The sequence below is a fragment of the Cheilinus undulatus genome, linkage group 2 (genome assembly GCF_018320785.1).
Source record: "Cheilinus undulatus linkage group 2, ASM1832078v1, whole genome shotgun sequence".
Taxonomy (NCBI): Eukaryota; Metazoa; Chordata; class Actinopteri; order Labriformes; family Labridae; genus Cheilinus; species Cheilinus undulatus.
Window position 1 is genome coordinate 23,547,247 of NC_054866.1, and position 16,691 is coordinate 23,563,937.

At 38.5% G+C, this 16,691-nt stretch overlaps 1 protein-coding gene across 3 annotated transcripts in view; it reads left to right on the forward strand.

The window, feature by feature from the left end:
- The window catches only part of hip1 (huntingtin interacting protein 1), a 69,984-nt gene extending 57,678 nt beyond the window's left edge, over window positions 1-12,306 (forward strand). For all 3 annotated transcript variants that reach the window (XM_041803788.1, XM_041803797.1, XM_041803805.1), the window contains 7 exons: window positions 693-786; window positions 3,287-3,387; window positions 3,623-3,728; window positions 4,513-4,636; window positions 4,761-4,822; window positions 5,843-5,960; window positions 9,838-12,306. In XM_041803788.1, the coding sequence (XP_041659722.1) occupies window positions 693-786; window positions 3,287-3,387; window positions 3,623-3,728; window positions 4,513-4,636; window positions 4,761-4,822; window positions 5,843-5,960; window positions 9,838-9,848 (616 nt within the window). In that variant the 3' untranslated portion in view covers window positions 9,849-12,306. The remainder of the gene's footprint in view (window positions 1-692; window positions 787-3,286; window positions 3,388-3,622; window positions 3,729-4,512; window positions 4,637-4,760; window positions 4,823-5,842; window positions 5,961-9,837) is intronic.
- Window positions 12,307-16,691: the final 4,385 nt, after the last annotated feature.

Below are 16,691 nucleotides of genomic sequence, written 5' to 3' on the forward strand. Positions count from 1 at the left end.
AGATCAAACTGAGGTGAACATGGCTTAAAAATATGAAAGATTTGGGAACTGATTCATCTGTTTTCTTTAAATATATTAGGCTGGGCCTCCAGCAATGTTTGCTTCACATGACATTTCAGGGCATTTCTGCCTTTCTCTCATATTGACGAAAGTGTGCATGATATCTTCTCGCCATGTTTGCATCGTTTTACTTTCAGACACCAACAGAGAAAAATGTTGTTTTATTCATCTGAGTCATCAGTTTCTCTTTGCTCAAGTCAAGCTAATTGAACTCCCCAGCTCTCCCTCTGACTTAATTATTAATGCTAAATTAAAACCGTTGTTTACTCAATAACAGCGCTGATGCTGTAGAATGCAATAATGAAACCAAACAAACAAGCACCGCGGCGTCAAATGCTACTTTGAGATTTAGGTCAGTGGTGCATCGCTCATGCAACAACAACAACAACTAGTCTGTGTCAACCCAGGCTGAAGGTTTCTTCTGTTTTGACCTTCAACTGTCATACTGAGAGACAACAAGCAGAGCAGACTGAGCCTAGAATAAGATGATATCAAGGTTTTCACTAGCTTATCACTGATGGTGTTACACAATGTTGTACATCCTCTATACATAGAGAGATGGGTATTAACAGCCGTGGTTAAGCTGTACAGAGGGTCACCGTTCTTCTCCTCTGCTCTGTCGCCCTCTGCAGGATTCTGGCCTCCTGCACAGAGCTGATGCAGGCGATCAAAGAGCTCGTTTTGTCTTCCAAAAATCTGCAAAGGGACATCGTGGAGAGCGGCAGGGTGAGTCATATAAACAAAAGATTTTTCTCTAGATTTAACTGACTGATTGAACTTCAGACTGGTAGAGAAAATCATGCTTTTTTAGATGTTTATAATTGTAATAAATACAGGGTTCCTGCAGATCCCTAAAAAGTCTTAGATTGGACTTTTTTACTTAAGGCTATAGAAAGTCTTGAAAAGTCTTATTTATACTAGCTAGTGATATTAAATCTAGAGGGTACTTTGACTTTGACGTGTCTTTATTTATTCAGTTTTAATAATCTTTTTTAAGTTCATGCTTGTTGCTTATGTTTTGATAAATACCACCATGCTGTATTTTGATAGAAAAGAAACATTAAATGTGCCAGAAATCATGAGATTTGGGTGATGCCCTCTATAAATTGACATTTTATTAACAGTTCAGTAAACCGGATAATTCGTCTCGGTTGGATGTACCGAGAATTCTCATATGCCTTTCCTTTTTGACCATTTACCACACAAAAAACGGCATTCATTTTTCTCAGCTCAAGTTTTAAACAGGCCTTACAAAGTCTTAAATGTGATTGTTGGAACACCAAAAAGCTCCCGTATCATGCTTTTATTAGCATTTTAAATGTTTAAAATGCTAACTAGAAAAGCGCTCAGAGAGCGCTGACCTCCGCCATAAGGCCTATCTCCCAAAAGTGCAGAATCCTTAAAAAAATTCCTGGATCCAGACAGTGATCCGGATCACTTCCAAAATCTAATCAGTTCTTCCTTATGCCATTTCTGTCATTCCTGAAAATTTTATCAAAATCTGTCCATAGGTTTTTGGGTTACGTTGCTAACAAACAAACAAACTTACTAACAAACTAACTAACAAACCCTGCTGATCACATAACCTCCTTGGCGGAGGCAATAAAAGCATGATACGGGAGCTTTTTGGAGTGTGGATCTTCTCTCCTAGTCTTCTATGCTGCTTTTTGGATCCTGCACCCTATACACTGATGTGCATGTTCTACCTTTGATTGTTAATAAATGGGATTGTTAAAATTATGTAGGAAGCCCCTAAGAATAAATCTCAAAATTCCCGTAAGTTTACAGCAAGCATGAGCATTTTTATCAAGGAGGTTTTTTGCATGTGTTATATGGTTTACAACCTGTGTTTCTCCTTATTAATCGGTGTAACAATTAAATGTGCATTTAGAGGGGGTTTCACAATACCATATATTTTTTTACTTTGATTAAATGGTTTTAAAAGTGAAATGATACAAACACCTGTTGTCAGTGAGAAAAATAAGTGTCTGCACTGCCCTGAATCACCTGTCAGTGTGTCACAGAATCACAGATCTAATTTGGGTGATATCGACAAATATCTCATATCATTTTTTAGGCTGAACTGCAATTTATAATATATATTTGGAGATCTTTTATCTACAAAGAAATGTAAAAAAACATAGTCACTTCTAAATCAAATCCACATGGATCAAATATCACACTGGCTCCTTCATTAACAGTATCCACATGGACATGGAAATAAGTTCCTTAAATAAGGAAAAGAATAATGCTTTTTCCATGAGACTCAGCATTTGAAATAGACTTTTTTTGTGGTCAATAAGTTTATTACTGTTAATGGTTCATACTCCTGACTTTCTCTACTTGATTTCCTTACCTATCCACTGTCTTGTTCTCTAAAAGTAAAGGCAAAAAGACGCAAAATACATTTTACAAATGAAACCATAATATGTATACTGTTAGAACAATAAAACAATGAAAAAAATTATATATCTTCAAAACAAGTAAGATCATAAATAATATTTTTTCTCATGCAATTAATTGATTTGTTTTTCCTTGTCAGCACCAAATGTAGTGCTCAAACAGCCCCAAACTGTCTTTAATTTCAAACCTCAATTTGTCCTTTATCTGACCATGCAAATATTTGCTGTGCTTCCTAGAGGCGCACTGTAAATTTATAGGCATTTTCCAGTGTTGACTCACTAGAATTTCACATTTAGTAGGTGATTTCTGAAGACACATGCCAAATTCAGGCTTTGGTTCAATCACACCTGTTGCAGTAGACAGCTACTCTTATGATACTGGGTTAAATCATTCCAGCACACAGCTGTCTGTGAACATTTATCAGCAGCTCTGACACAAGGAGGAATTGGTTTTTTGGTCAGAGAGCATGTTGGTCCACTCAGCTATGCTCATAAATTAAAAAGGAAAAAGGAGAAAAAGGGGTATTATTTATGCCATTTACCATCACAAAATCACTCTGTTAGGTTAGGCTACTCTTATTCACCTGCACCAGTGGCTGGGAAGTTGAGCAATGTCACTCTACACTGCTCAAAAGTCTTTAAAGCTTTTATGGTCATTTCCCCTTTCCTCAGATTTCTTGGCTAAACATTTACATTTCTAATACTGAAAAGACTAGTTTATGGTTATTGATTTTTTTTTTTTGCTCCCCTGTCCTCATTACAGCGTATAACAAGTATGTCATTTGTGTATCTAATATATAAACATTTCCTCTCTTGCCCATTAGGGGGCAGCCTCAATGAAGGAATTTTATGCTAAGAACTCCCGCTGGACCGAGGGCCTGATCTCTGCCTCTAAAGCAGTGGGATGGGGCGCTACGGTCATGGTGTAAGTATCAGTGCTCCCCTGAGCATCTCTTTCAGAGTGTAAAAGTGCTTATGTTCACAAAGAGAGCAGTGGGGAAGTCTGCTGCAAGCAAATTTGAATGCTCTGAGTATATTAAATGTCAGAATGAAAGAGGGGACCTTTACAGGGAAATAAATAAAAAATTAAAACAAGACTATAAATGAGGGGTTCCTACCCATTGTTGCTCTCCAGTTTATTTGGCATTTTGTCGTTTCAGAGACGCTGCTGATCTGGTGGTGCAGGGCAAAGGGAAGTTTGAGGAGTTGATGGTGTGTTCACATGAAATAGCTGCCAGCACAGCACAGCTAGTGGCTGCCTCAAAGGTAAGCAAAGATCAAACTGTTTTTTAGGCTTTTTTCAAATACCATGTGGACTGATATAGTAAAGATATAGTACTATAATTTACCCTTATAATTACAACAGCATTGTATAAGCTGTTCTGTAATAGATAGCTTCAACTGTGATTCCACTGTTGCACATCTGAACCTTCTTTAGAGGTGGGTTGTAAATTAGTACATTTATCCAAGAATTGTGACCAAGTGGACATTTATTTTCTTCTACCTTCCTTAAATGTCACAGAGGAATCATTTTATTTGAGACTCACATTTTTCCTTTTGAAACACAAACAAGTGCAGCTGAAACCATTAGATTAGTAAAGCTAAGCAACATAACATAGCTTAAGAAACATTGAGAATTGTCGAGAATTTGATGCCTTACCTTTGAATTCTGATTCACTTGAGTGATTTCACAATTTACTCTTTTATTTGGACAAAGGACCTTCTTTAATGTCACTCAAGGATTTTTGATGGATTGGATGAAAGCAAAAATCAAACACTCAAGGCTGTAATCCAGAAGATTAATCTTTAATGGAAGCATATTCCACATCTGTATGGGACTTTGAGTGTTTTCAATACATGGAATGCAAAAGTGAAATATCATATTCATTTTCCCATTTTTACTTCCAAACTTTTACCTAAATTTCCTTTTAAATCAGGGATTTAAACTTGTAAGACTCTATACAGTAAAGCCTTTCTATTTTTACTTAATGATAATAATATAGATTATCATAAAAGTACCTTACACTGGGCCGTTGTTCTTCCTCTCCAGGTAAAGGCAGACAAAGACAGCGCCAACCTGCACCGTCTGCAGCAGGCGTCCCGTGGCGTCACACAGGCCACCGCAGCTGTTGTGGCCTCCACAAAGTCTGGGAAGTCCCAGATTGAAGAGAAAGGTGAGAGAGCCATGTGGATGCAGAGTCTCTGAGATTATCTGGTTTAAAAATTGACAGCTGCTCCACAGCATCACATTCAACCCTGAAGGGGTTTTAACATTTAACATTTATTTTTTGTGTGCAGATACAATGGACTTCTCTAGCATGACTCTCACTCAGATCAAACGACAGGAGATGGACGCACAGGTAAGCAGCAGAATACAGGGGAAGTAATCAATAGGTGACAGGAACAAAGTCCTCTCTTTTTTGGATAGCAGAAGTTGTGAAAATCTTTATTATGCAGGATCCTTTAGTTCAGGATCAGTAGTCTGAGTTTGGTTTCATCCTAGTGAATAAAGTTTCCACTCAGCTTTCTGAAGGTGCATTAGTTTTCATCCTTTAGAGATCCATTTCAGACCCACACAAACACTTTCCTGTGTGTTGTCACGCTCTTTCCCGACACTGAAAGAAAAACAGAGAAGGCCCTGGACCTGCTCACACATGGCCCATTGTTTGAATGCACACAGTCTTCTTTTTTGAAGTTTATTTTTGGAAGTCCAAACCGAAGGCTGTGTAAAGAGTGATTGTAAACTGGGAAATTGGAAAAAATAGTGTAACCAGCAAGAATTTAGTTAACTACTGCCCTGTCTAACTTTATTTAGCATCAGTAGCTCAAGTTTGATTGTAATGGTGTTCATCATTAGGGGTTTTATTAAATCTGTAGAGGCTGCTCTTTAAACAGTACTTGGAATAAAAACACTTTATCCTGTAATAGTTTTCTCTCACTTGGAAATGATAAGTGAGTGTAGCCCTTTTCACATGTATGATAGGTTCTCAGAAGGTAATACAAGGCCTGAAAAAGAAGTCTGCTGAAGTGGCAGACAAAGCAGCAGTCTGACGCTGTGATGGCTCATCATGCTATGTGAAATTGGGCATACATTCAGAGTGGAAAATTATATGCTGAAAAGCAGAAAACAATGTGAAGCAGCATCATGTGCACAAAAGCTCACACCAAAGAAATTATATTAACATTGTCACACTCGTCCACTCATGCATCTTGATTGTCCCGAATATTACGGCTGCATTCACATATCAGTTCATCCCAACTCTTGCAGGAATTTTTCAAAGGGATCTAACAGTATAAAGTCTGGATCAAGGGAGAAAGTTTCAGGAGGTTTCCAGGTTTTTGTGTACCCCTGACAAGTCTGTCTCTCTGTTTTTCCCTAGGTCCTGGTCCTGGAGCTGGAGACCCGTCTGCAGAAGGAGCGAGAGCGTCTCGGCGAGCTGAGGAAGAAACATTACGAGCTAGCTGGGGTGGCAGAGGGCTGGGGCGAGGAGGAAGAGGGTAAGGATGAAGGATGATTCTGACACCATAAATATAATGTATTCAGAAAGTATTCAGACCCCCTTCACTGTTTCAGTTTTGTTTTGTTACGGCCTGATACTACAGTAAAATGCATTAATTTCTTTCTCACATTAATCTACACTCAGTACCCCATCGTGACAAAGTGAAAACTGAATTTTAAATTATTTTTTTTTCTTTCAAATTTACTAAAAATAAAAAACTGGAATATCACATTGACAACAGTATTCAAACCCTTTACTCAAGACTTAGTTGAAGCTTCTTTGGCAGCAATTATAGCCTTGAGTCTTTTTGAATATGCCGCAACAAACTCTGCACACCTGGACTAGGGGATTTTCTACCATTCTTCTTTGCAAATCCTCTCAAGCCCAGTCAGATTGGATGGGGATCGTTGTTGTTGGACAGCCATTTTCAGGTCTCTCCAGAGATTTTTGGATAGGGTTCAAGTCAAGGCTCTGGCTGGGCCACTCTAGGACATTCACAGAGTTGTTTCTAAGCCACTCCAGTGTTGTCCTGGTTGTGTGCTTGGGGTCATTTTCATGTTGGAAAGTGAACCTTCAGCCCAGTCTGAGGTCCTGAACAGATTTTCATTGAGGATATCTCTGTACCTTGCCCCATTCAGCTTTGCCTCAACCTTGACTAGTCTCCCAGTCCCTGCTGCTGAAAAACATCCCCACACCATGATGCTGCCACCACCACGCTTCAATGTTGAGATGGTATTGGGCAGGTGATGAGCAATGTCTGATGTCCTTCAGGCATAACATTCAGAATTGAGGGCTTTAGGTGCTCTTTTGCAAACAAACTCCAAGAGGATTTTCATGTGTTTTGCACTGAGGAGAGGCTACCATCTAGCCACTGCTATAAAGCCCAGATCGGTGGAGGGCTGCAGTGATGGTCGTCCTTCTTTAACTTTGTCTCATCTCCATGCAGGATCAATGGAGCTTAGTCAGAGTGACAATCGAGTTCTTGGTCAACTCTCTTACTAAGGCCCTTCCCCCTTGATCAGATGTCCAATCAGTTTAGTTTACCACAGGTGGAGTCATCTAGCAGTCAATAGGTGCGTCTCCCTTCTACTGTTTTATGGCTTGGGACTCTGGCATGAGTCTTTTCCTTGAGTCTTAGTCCCACCCACCAGAGACTCATGGAGAAACTAGAGGATTCGACGCCGAGGACTGAAGCAAAAAGACCGATTTTTAACGGCCCATGGGACGTCCTTCCCTCTCCAGCGTCACGTGAAACGACGCCAGTTTATGATGATGGTGCCGGCTGATCATCAATCAGCTGATCATCAATCAGCTGTCAGGAGGCATAAACAGCTGTGTCTGCATAATTTGTACTGTATTTATTCTAAACAAATATCCACATTTACTGTGTTTGGTCTCAGTGTGGGATCAGAAAACACCTGCATGAGGAGAAACCTGCAGTATATAAAAAAACATGCAGACTCTTTCTACCAGCAAATGCTGAATTATAAAATTATTTATTATCCTAATTGTTCAGTGTGAAGGCTAATGATCAAACCTGACGCTCACTAACAATCAGACTGATAGAAACTTTATTGACCCTGCGATGACTTAAAACATGTTTCTTCCTGACAGACAGGCTGCTGCTGTCAGACTTTAATTTTCTTCATAATCTTATAAGCAGAAATAACTAAATAGGCTACTATATGACCCAGCAAATATTAGTTGTAAAGACATTAAAAAGACATCTCCACTATGTCTAAACAACATCTAGATTTAATTGAAAAGTGAAAGGTTAAAAGATGTAATTTTCAGGTCATTGAAAAGATGTCTCTATAAAGACGTGGCTGTAGTATGGTCATATTTTAAATGACTATTAATGGACTAAATTTGGACCAAATCAGACGAACAAAACATGGCTCAATTTCCAACGACTATCTTTTGACTAAATTAAGGCTATGACGGACCAAATGTAGAAAAAAAACGTGTAAATGATGTCAGGTGTTTGGTGGGAAAGGGAGGATTTATATCTAATTCTTTTGATTTTATGAGCTTTAACATGTTTTATGTTTGACGGTGAAACAGAAAACAAATCAAATATTAAACTCCATACCGGTTCACTCTTAACTATTGATTTTATTAAATATATTCTCAATATTTCACTGTAAATCCTTATTTCCAACACCTCTTTTAAATCCCATTATTAAGCCTTTTAAAACTTCTGATGTTTATGTTCTCTTGAGAGTCTGTTGAGTCCATTTATCGTCTGTTATAAACTCCGTTTCTCTTATGTTATTTACCTCTGCTGGTGCTGTGAAGTTTCACTGACATCCACTTTGTAGCAGCATCCTCTCAGAGAGTGATATCCAATAAGGAAGGTCTTTAAGATGGCGAATCAGAAACTACTTCCGTTCGAGCAAAGACCGAGGACCGATAAGCAAACGACATGGGATCCACCTAATTTGTTGAAACATCACAGCAATGATCAAGAGAAATGGGAGGAATATTAGCTAAATTTCACATGCTGCAAAGTTTATGAATACTTAAGTCAATGTGATATTACAGTTTTTTTTTTTTTAGAAAAAATATGCAAATATTTCACACATTATGGGGCACTGAGCATAGATTAATGAGTAAAAAAAGGAATTTAATTGACTGTGGTATCATGCTGCAACATAACAAAATTTAAAGAAGTGAAGAGGGGGGTCTGAATCCTTTCTGAATGCACCACAGTCATGGATGAAAGTATTGGCACCCCTGGATTTTTTTCCAGAAAATACACCATTTCCCCTAGAAATTGTTGCAATTACAAATGTGTTTGGTATACATGTGTTTATTGCCTTTATGTGCATTGGAACAACACAAAAAATCCAAAGAAAAAAAGACAAAATTGACACAATTTTACACAAAACTCAAAAAATGGGCCAGACAAAATTATTGGCACCCCCAACTTAATAGTTTGAATGACGTGCTTTTCCATAATGCTCTACCTTAGTCTCATCTGCCCACGAAATGTTCTCCCAGAAGGATTGAGGCTTACTCAGGTACATTTTTGCAAACTCTAGTCTGGCTTTTTTATGTCTCTTTGTCAGCAGTTGGGTTCTCCTTGGTCTCCTGCCATAGTGCTTTATCTCATTCAGGTGATGACGTACAGTCTGAGCTGACACTTTTGCACCCTGAGTCTGCAGGACAGCCTGAATTTGTGTGGAAGTTGACTGAGGATGTCTATCCACCATTCCAGCTATCCTGCGTTGCATTCTTTTGTCAATTTTTCTCTTCTGTCCACGTCCAGGGAGATCAGCCACAGGTCCATGGGTTATAAACTTCTTGATTATATTACGCACAGTGTACAAAGGACTTTCAAGATCTCTGGAGATGGTCTTGTAACCTTGAGATTGATCATATTTTTCCACAATTTTGCTTCCTAGGTCCTCAGACGATTCTCAGTTCTTCTTTCTCTTCTCCATGCTTGGTGTGGAGAAGGTTGAGTCAACTTTTATACATTCTAACTGGTTTCAGGTATGATTTCTGTATTGCCAGCACCTGTTACTGCCACAGGTGAGTTTAAATGAGCATCACATGCTTGAAGTAAAATGATGTACCCACAGTTTTAAAAGGGTGCCAATAATTTTGTCTGGCCCATTTTTCTGAGTTTTGTGTAAAATTGTGTCAATTTTGTCTTTTTTCTTTGGATTTTTTGTGTTGTTCCAATGCACATAAAGGCAATAAACATGTACATACCAAAAACATTTGTAATTGCAACAATTTCTGGGAGAAATGGTGTATTTTCTGGAAAAATTCCAGGGGTGCCAATACTTTCATCCATGACTATATATATATAGATTTAATCTTCAGAATAAAGACTTAAATCAGTCCTCTTTCTTCTTTCTCCACAGGCACAGGTTGAGACTCATAGCACTTGTTGCCCTCCTCTTCTCTCTGCCTCCTTCAATCTACACACACATTTTTCAGTCTCTTTCTCCCTTGTTTTCTTCTCTGGTTTCTGTTTATCTAAGCCAAATTCAAAGGTGCTTCTTTTTTAAAACCTGCTTCTTCACCCATGTCCGTAAGCTTCCATAGAGCGGCACTAAGGGCTCAGCGACAAGGCAAGGGCAACTAAAGGGAGCAACAAATGGATGTAATGAACAAAAAACAAGACTTCACTGCCTCACACCCCCTCCTGCCTTCCCCCTAGGACTACATTTGGTGTAAAGAGCAGTCGGAGTGGATCAATTCTACAGAGTATTTATTATTTCTTCACTGTTTTTTGGATAATGGAGCTTAATCGAGGAGTCACAGCTACAGACGCTACAAGCACAAGTTCTACTAAAGACATCCCAGGATGCACCGCACAACGGGCTGAGCTCTCAGCAAGAAGGGGGGATCAGTGACTGTTGCTGCCCTGTCCCAGCCTCTAAATCCACACCTCTGTGTGTCATAGATGGCATGCATGCAGTGTTTTGTAACAAGTTGTGAGCTTACAAAGCTGCTCTTTATGTGTTCGTGCAGTTTTATAATTTCTTCCTCTTCTTTCTTCACTGTGAGTTTTCACCGTCGTAAGTCCATACTCGCTTCACCGGCTGGTACACTGGACTTTCTGCCTTTTCACTTCTCCACCATTGTACCGACCGTGACTGTTAACTCAAGCTTAACTCCCCTTTTATGTGTATTTTTATCGTGCTAATTTTAACAGACGCTCATAAGGAAACTCTTAAAGGGGCGGTTTCAGAACAGGAACGCAGCACCGTTTCTTTTGTAATTCTTCTCCTCGTGAGCTGCAAGACGAGCATCTACCTCATGCTACATCAACAGAGGTAGCGGTGCATCATGGGAAGATCTGTTGAGAGGGAACCGTTGCCCAAACACTAATGACAAGTGGTCATTTTGCTTTTTTATTGATTAAGGGTGTTTTTATATTGAAAAAAGGAACAACACTTTGGTGTTTGCTTATTTGTTCTATTAGCTCTAACCTGGCGGAAAAAAGAAGAAGTTGTAAAATAAACTGTACACCCTCATTTTTTTGAATACATGTGGTCGAGCAGCATTTCTGTCACCCAAGCAGCAGCTTCGAATTTGGAGTCAGGATTCAGTCGTGTGATGACTGTACTCCTGGAGACTAAGTTGAATCTGAATGTCACTTTTGGAAGTTTGAGGCTGCACAAACCTTTTAATATGTAAAATGTGTAAGATTTAACTGATGTTTCACATTATCCTGCCTCTTCTAATCACTCTGCAGGTCTGGCATTTGTGGAATTCATTGGACCACAGTGGACTCAGAAGTATGCAGTACTCAAACTGCAGTGTTTTCAAACGCTTCCTTAAGACCAAGTAGCTGTGTACATGAACTACAAGCCTTTTAATGTTAGATATGATTGCTCTTTCATCTAAAAAGCAACACTCTTTGCATCACTTCAAATAAAAATTCAGTTAAATTGAATTAGGGATGCAAAATGATGTGCAGGAAAGTTGAACTAATAGAAGTCATTATTTTTTTTCCATGAATGGTTGGTATATGACTGAATTTTCCTACTGAGAATGATGAAATGACTGCAGACAGAGGACTCTGTGAGAGGACTGATCATGCCTTGAGTAGGCATCTTGTTTCCACCTTATTTCTTTCTGTTTAACCTCGGTAATGATGACTGTTTTTGTCTTTCTCTGTGGCTTAACACACTTAGATTTGATGCTCAGCCTCAGCTGTGTGTATCATATAGTAGTGACACTGGTTTATTTAACAGACGCTGGTCTAATAGTATTTGCCTATAATTCTTAAAACTATTTTGACCAGCATATGGGTGAGGAAAAAAGGTGTTTTTATTAAGTCAACTTTAATAAATTTTTCCATTTGCTGCTCCAACCAGGCTTAAAAACAGCAGGTATTATTTGCAGTACTGTTGTGTTCAGGTCTTTGTGATTAATAATGATTTCAGACTGTTGTGTCACTTCAGCCTGGGCGAAGCAGAAGTTGGATTTAAGAAGTTTATGAATTGATCCGGGGTTGTTGGTTTGTCTGTTTTTTTTTTCACTAAATTCAAGTGTCTTTGCAGATAAATTGAAAGCACCTTGAATAATGTTTGGTTGTATTTTCGCCCAAATATTCTTTATAAACCAATCTCTTTTGTGTCTTCTCTCTCTCTCTCTCTCTCTCTCTTTTTCTCTCTCTCTCTCTTTCTCTCTCTGGGGTCTGTGTCTGTTTTCGTACCAGCTCAGCCAGCCTTCCAACTGCCTCACACTGTAGTCAGAGAAACAAATACTCCCATAGCAACATTGAGATAAGTCTTTGTATGATATACTAAAACTATGTTGGTGGGTTTGTTTTTATTTTTTCAGTTTTTGAAATAAATATTTCAACTCGTTAAAATGAACTCTGGCTTGGGAATTTTCTTTTCCTAATGTTCAAAAACCTGTTAATGTAATGTGTTATTTTAATTTAAATGTAATTAGCAGAGGAGGGTATTTTTAGATAAATAATTTAGTAAACAAAACAGTCATGTATCTGTGCCATTTTTATTTATTTATTATTCTTGCACATATACATTTTTCATTTCAAGATTTTGGAAAATCTTTCACAATAAAAGAATAAAAAAATGTAGGATTGTGCAGGTGAGGTAGGAAACCCAATACCCAACGAGAAAGCAGTCAAAGCCAATGGACACAAGGAAATGAAGAGGAGAACAAATACAGGAACATATGGTAAACTGTCAAAACCCATTAGCTAAAGTTACCAGGACAAATGACAAGTGTGGATATATTGCACTTATATCAGTGGTGTCAAACTCAAGGCCAGGGGGCCAAATCCGGCCCGCAAGATCATTTCATATTCTTATTATAACTGGCCCTAAAATATGAGGTCTGCAGATTTCATCCAGTACAACAAGACTAGGTTAAAACCTACTATATGGCTGACCGCAAATGTCTGGGATGCCTGTTAAAATGCCTGCCTGAAATGTGTGTTCTGGCAGAGTGAATTTGTCATAATTTTTAGTAGTTTATTAATTTTTAGCCAAAGGTATAGTAAGTGGTTACTGAAATGTAAAAAGCTACATGTTGCCCTGTCTCTCTGTCTGGCTCCTTTAGTGTGTGGGGAGATGAACCCAGAGCAGAGTCATCCCCCCTCCCCCCCCGCTTTTGTTCTACCACATCTGATTGGTCAAACACAGATACACATCGAGTCAGCTGACACTCTCTGTATTCTTTGCTATTACTGTGCAAAGAGAAGACAACATTACAAGAAAAGGGCCAAAACCTCTCTTCTGCATAAGACAAGCTGTCGGTGCGGCTCTCTGCTCTGGTTTTAACAAGAACAGTGATCCAGGTCGGAGTAAACTGCAGCGGTCCTACAGCAACATCCAAGCTAACAGCCAACGGTGGATAATACTGGACAAGCCCACCGGCATGATCGGAACGCCATGCCGTAACAGACCGGGAGTGGAGTGATAACATTTTTTTTCTGGCATAGAAAGCTTTTAGTGTTGCTCTGTGTTTGTTTGGATTTAGACACTTTAAACTTATCATTTTGTCTTTTTATATCTCAAAATCATTTATTATCAGTGCGTATTTTTTTTCCACCATAATTTATTACTGGCAAAACTGAGGTTGACTGTTTGGTTAAATGTGGATCCTGTTAGGCCCTCAGGTTAGACCTTAATTCAGAATCCAGCCCCTTCTTTGATTGAGTTTGACCTATATATAATGTTAACAGAAGTTTGTTTCATATACCACCCTATGTACACTCACCGGCCACTTTATTAGGTACACCTATTTAATTGCTTGTTAACACAAGTAGCTAGTCAGCCAATCACATCACAGTAACTCATTGTATTTAGGTATGTAGATGTGCTCAAGACAACCTGCTGAAGTTCAAATTGAACAGCTATTTCAAAATTTCAAAAAACCATGGTTGAGACTGTCAGTGAATCTGTTGGCACCGGCAGGCAATGCTTCCACCATGCCTCACCATGTCTCCACCCCACCAAGGAGGGAGTAATCAATGAATCAGATTTTGGGAGTGATCTGGATCACCGTCTGGATCCAGGAATGTTTAAAAAGGATTTTTCACTATTGGGAGATAGGGCTTATGGCTGAGGTCTGCGCTCTCTGAGTGCTTTTCTAGTTTCATATATTTTTATGTAAGTTAAACTTAGCATTGTTATTTCATACAACTTGACTTCATTTATGTGAACTAATGATTTTTAGTAAAGACTACTAATATACACTTAATATGCCTACTGCATAAAATTAAGGTTCTATGTTAATACAACTTGACCTCTTTAGTATCAGCTTTGTGTAAAAACTAAAGTGGCAAAAGACAATCAGTTTACTCGTGCTTATTAGTAATGTCAACTAATTCGGGTTTACAGTGTAGGGTCAGAAATTAGCGTAAACAACATGAAGGCATTGATCCATCCTGCCTTGTATCAACAGTTCTGTATGGACATTAAAGTTATTACCATTGTTTTTATTTTAAGGATGTGTATATCAATGTTAACTTAAGACATGTATTGCACAATATAAAGCTTTTCTAGAGGTATACTATGCTAGCCAGAGGTATTACGTGATTTATAACTCATGCATTTTTTCTAAATTGTAAGGGAGGATGAGTTGTGTAAGAGATGCAGGGGTTCATTCATGATTGTATCTAATAAAATACTGCCCTCTGGAGGTGTTCCAATGTGGAGGATGGAGGTAGATTGCATTTCCTGCTGGGTATGGATGGAGGTCAGAATTATCAGAAAAATAGTGTTGGAAGAGATTTGGGAGAGTGGAGCCTGAATATGTCATTTCTTAGATGGATGCTCACATTTGTAGAATATTTAGGTTGTATACATTCATTCAATTAACTTGTGAAAATAGAGTTGTGTTGTTTTTGAATGGGTTGCGAATCTTATAACCGCCATTGGATTAAGTATAGATTATGGAGGTTAGATGGGGGGCAGTTGGCCCAGACATGTGACGCATGGGTAGACTAGACTGCCAGAGTAAACAGTCATTAACAAGACTCATCTATTAATAAATGGATAGATTTATCTGATAATTCCAATGAATTTGGATCGTTTATTGGTTACAAAGTCAATGTGTTTTTCCCTTCACCTTGTGTTTTCTGTGTAGTATGGTGTAATTCTTGGAAAAGGTGAAAATTACATAATCATTGATTGATAAATTACTTCAGCCCCAGCTCTATTAATCCTCTTAACCTGCTGATGCAAAGCTCAGAAAATAAAAGCTCGAGGAATTCCCAGAAAATGAATGTATGCTGCATTTCAGCCCTTTTTAAGGACACAGTTACTGGGTGCTTGTTTGTGTTCTCTAAGTAACTTTAACAGGAGCAATACGCCAACCCCTCCATCAGAGCAGAGCTGAAATCTTAATGCACCTAATTGATTTTTTTGGAAGGGTAAATTTCCAGTAAAAGCAATGAGTCATGCAATTTAAAGTGCTTTGTTGGCATTCAGTTTAGAATGAAATGATGTCAAATGAGAGGCTGGAAAAACTTTAAAGTCCTCACACACATGTTGGAGCGACTGCAGCACTTTAATGAATGGGAATAATCTCAGACCACTGTGCTAAGATTACACAAATCTCTAATCTTCTGATAAGACTCTTATTTCCTCAGATCTGCAGGCAAACTCCCGATGAGATACTAAAAATATACAAGGGCTAAATTTTATCAGCAGTTAATTTTCTTCAGTATATCCAGGTTTAAAGATAAAGCAGTGCTTCAGTCTTCAACCAGAGAAAGGAGATGTTACAGTACCACTGGAATTTAATTCAGATGCTGTATGGACAGTTTAATCCTTTTGTGGGATTCAGGTCAAATTAACTTGTTTTGCAAAAAAAAAAAAAGGAAAGAAAAAAAGAAACTGAAACAAAAAAAGAAACTGAAACTCATTTTCTGTGGATAATTTCAAAAGATAAGTTTACTGAGCAGACATGCAACCATACCTCCACACATTTATGTCCTTCAGACTATATCGGTTCAGTTTTATCCGGGACATTTGTGAAGGTTGTACTTTTGTTTTGTTTTTGCTGTGTGGTTTCTGTTTTTTTGTGTTTTCTCTTCCCCTCTCCTTTCTATTCCCTCCTTCTGTCTTCAGCAGAACATGCGTGTGGTAGGGGCATGGCTGGCTTCTCCTGCTGCAGCAGATGAGGCACACCTGTCTTCAATCAGCTCATCAGACATAAAAGCCTGGTCTTCACGCCACTATCCTGCCAGTTAATTCCATCCCATTTGGTGGTGCCCTCTACACTTATTGCTTGGTTTTTGCTTCTGGATACTTCTGATACTCATCAGTGGTTCTTTTTTGTTTTAAGCCTTCGTGTGTGTTTCTCTGTTAAGTCACACAATAGAGCATCAAGTACTAGTGAAATACACAACAAACTGTACTGTGAAGTCTTACAGGGACCTTAGCTAGATATTGTCAGAGAATCATAATTAAAGAACTAATTTATTCATAATTGTATTCAAACCAAACCTTCATTTACCAAAAAAGAAAATTGCAGATCATTGTGATCAATCAAACCACTTACCCATTATCATGAGACACGAGCCTAGTTGAGTGTACTGTTACATCCCTAAAATATTCATTTTTTAGATGACACTCCAAACAACAACAGTGGTCACTATTTTAGAAATGCTTTCTCAAAGTGGCTTTCATTTAACCTGAGCTGGGCTTTGAGCCTCCTCTAGAACAGCTACAACATATCCCAGTCTGCAGTCAGATCAGCCATGCCTCTGACTATATAGAACTTT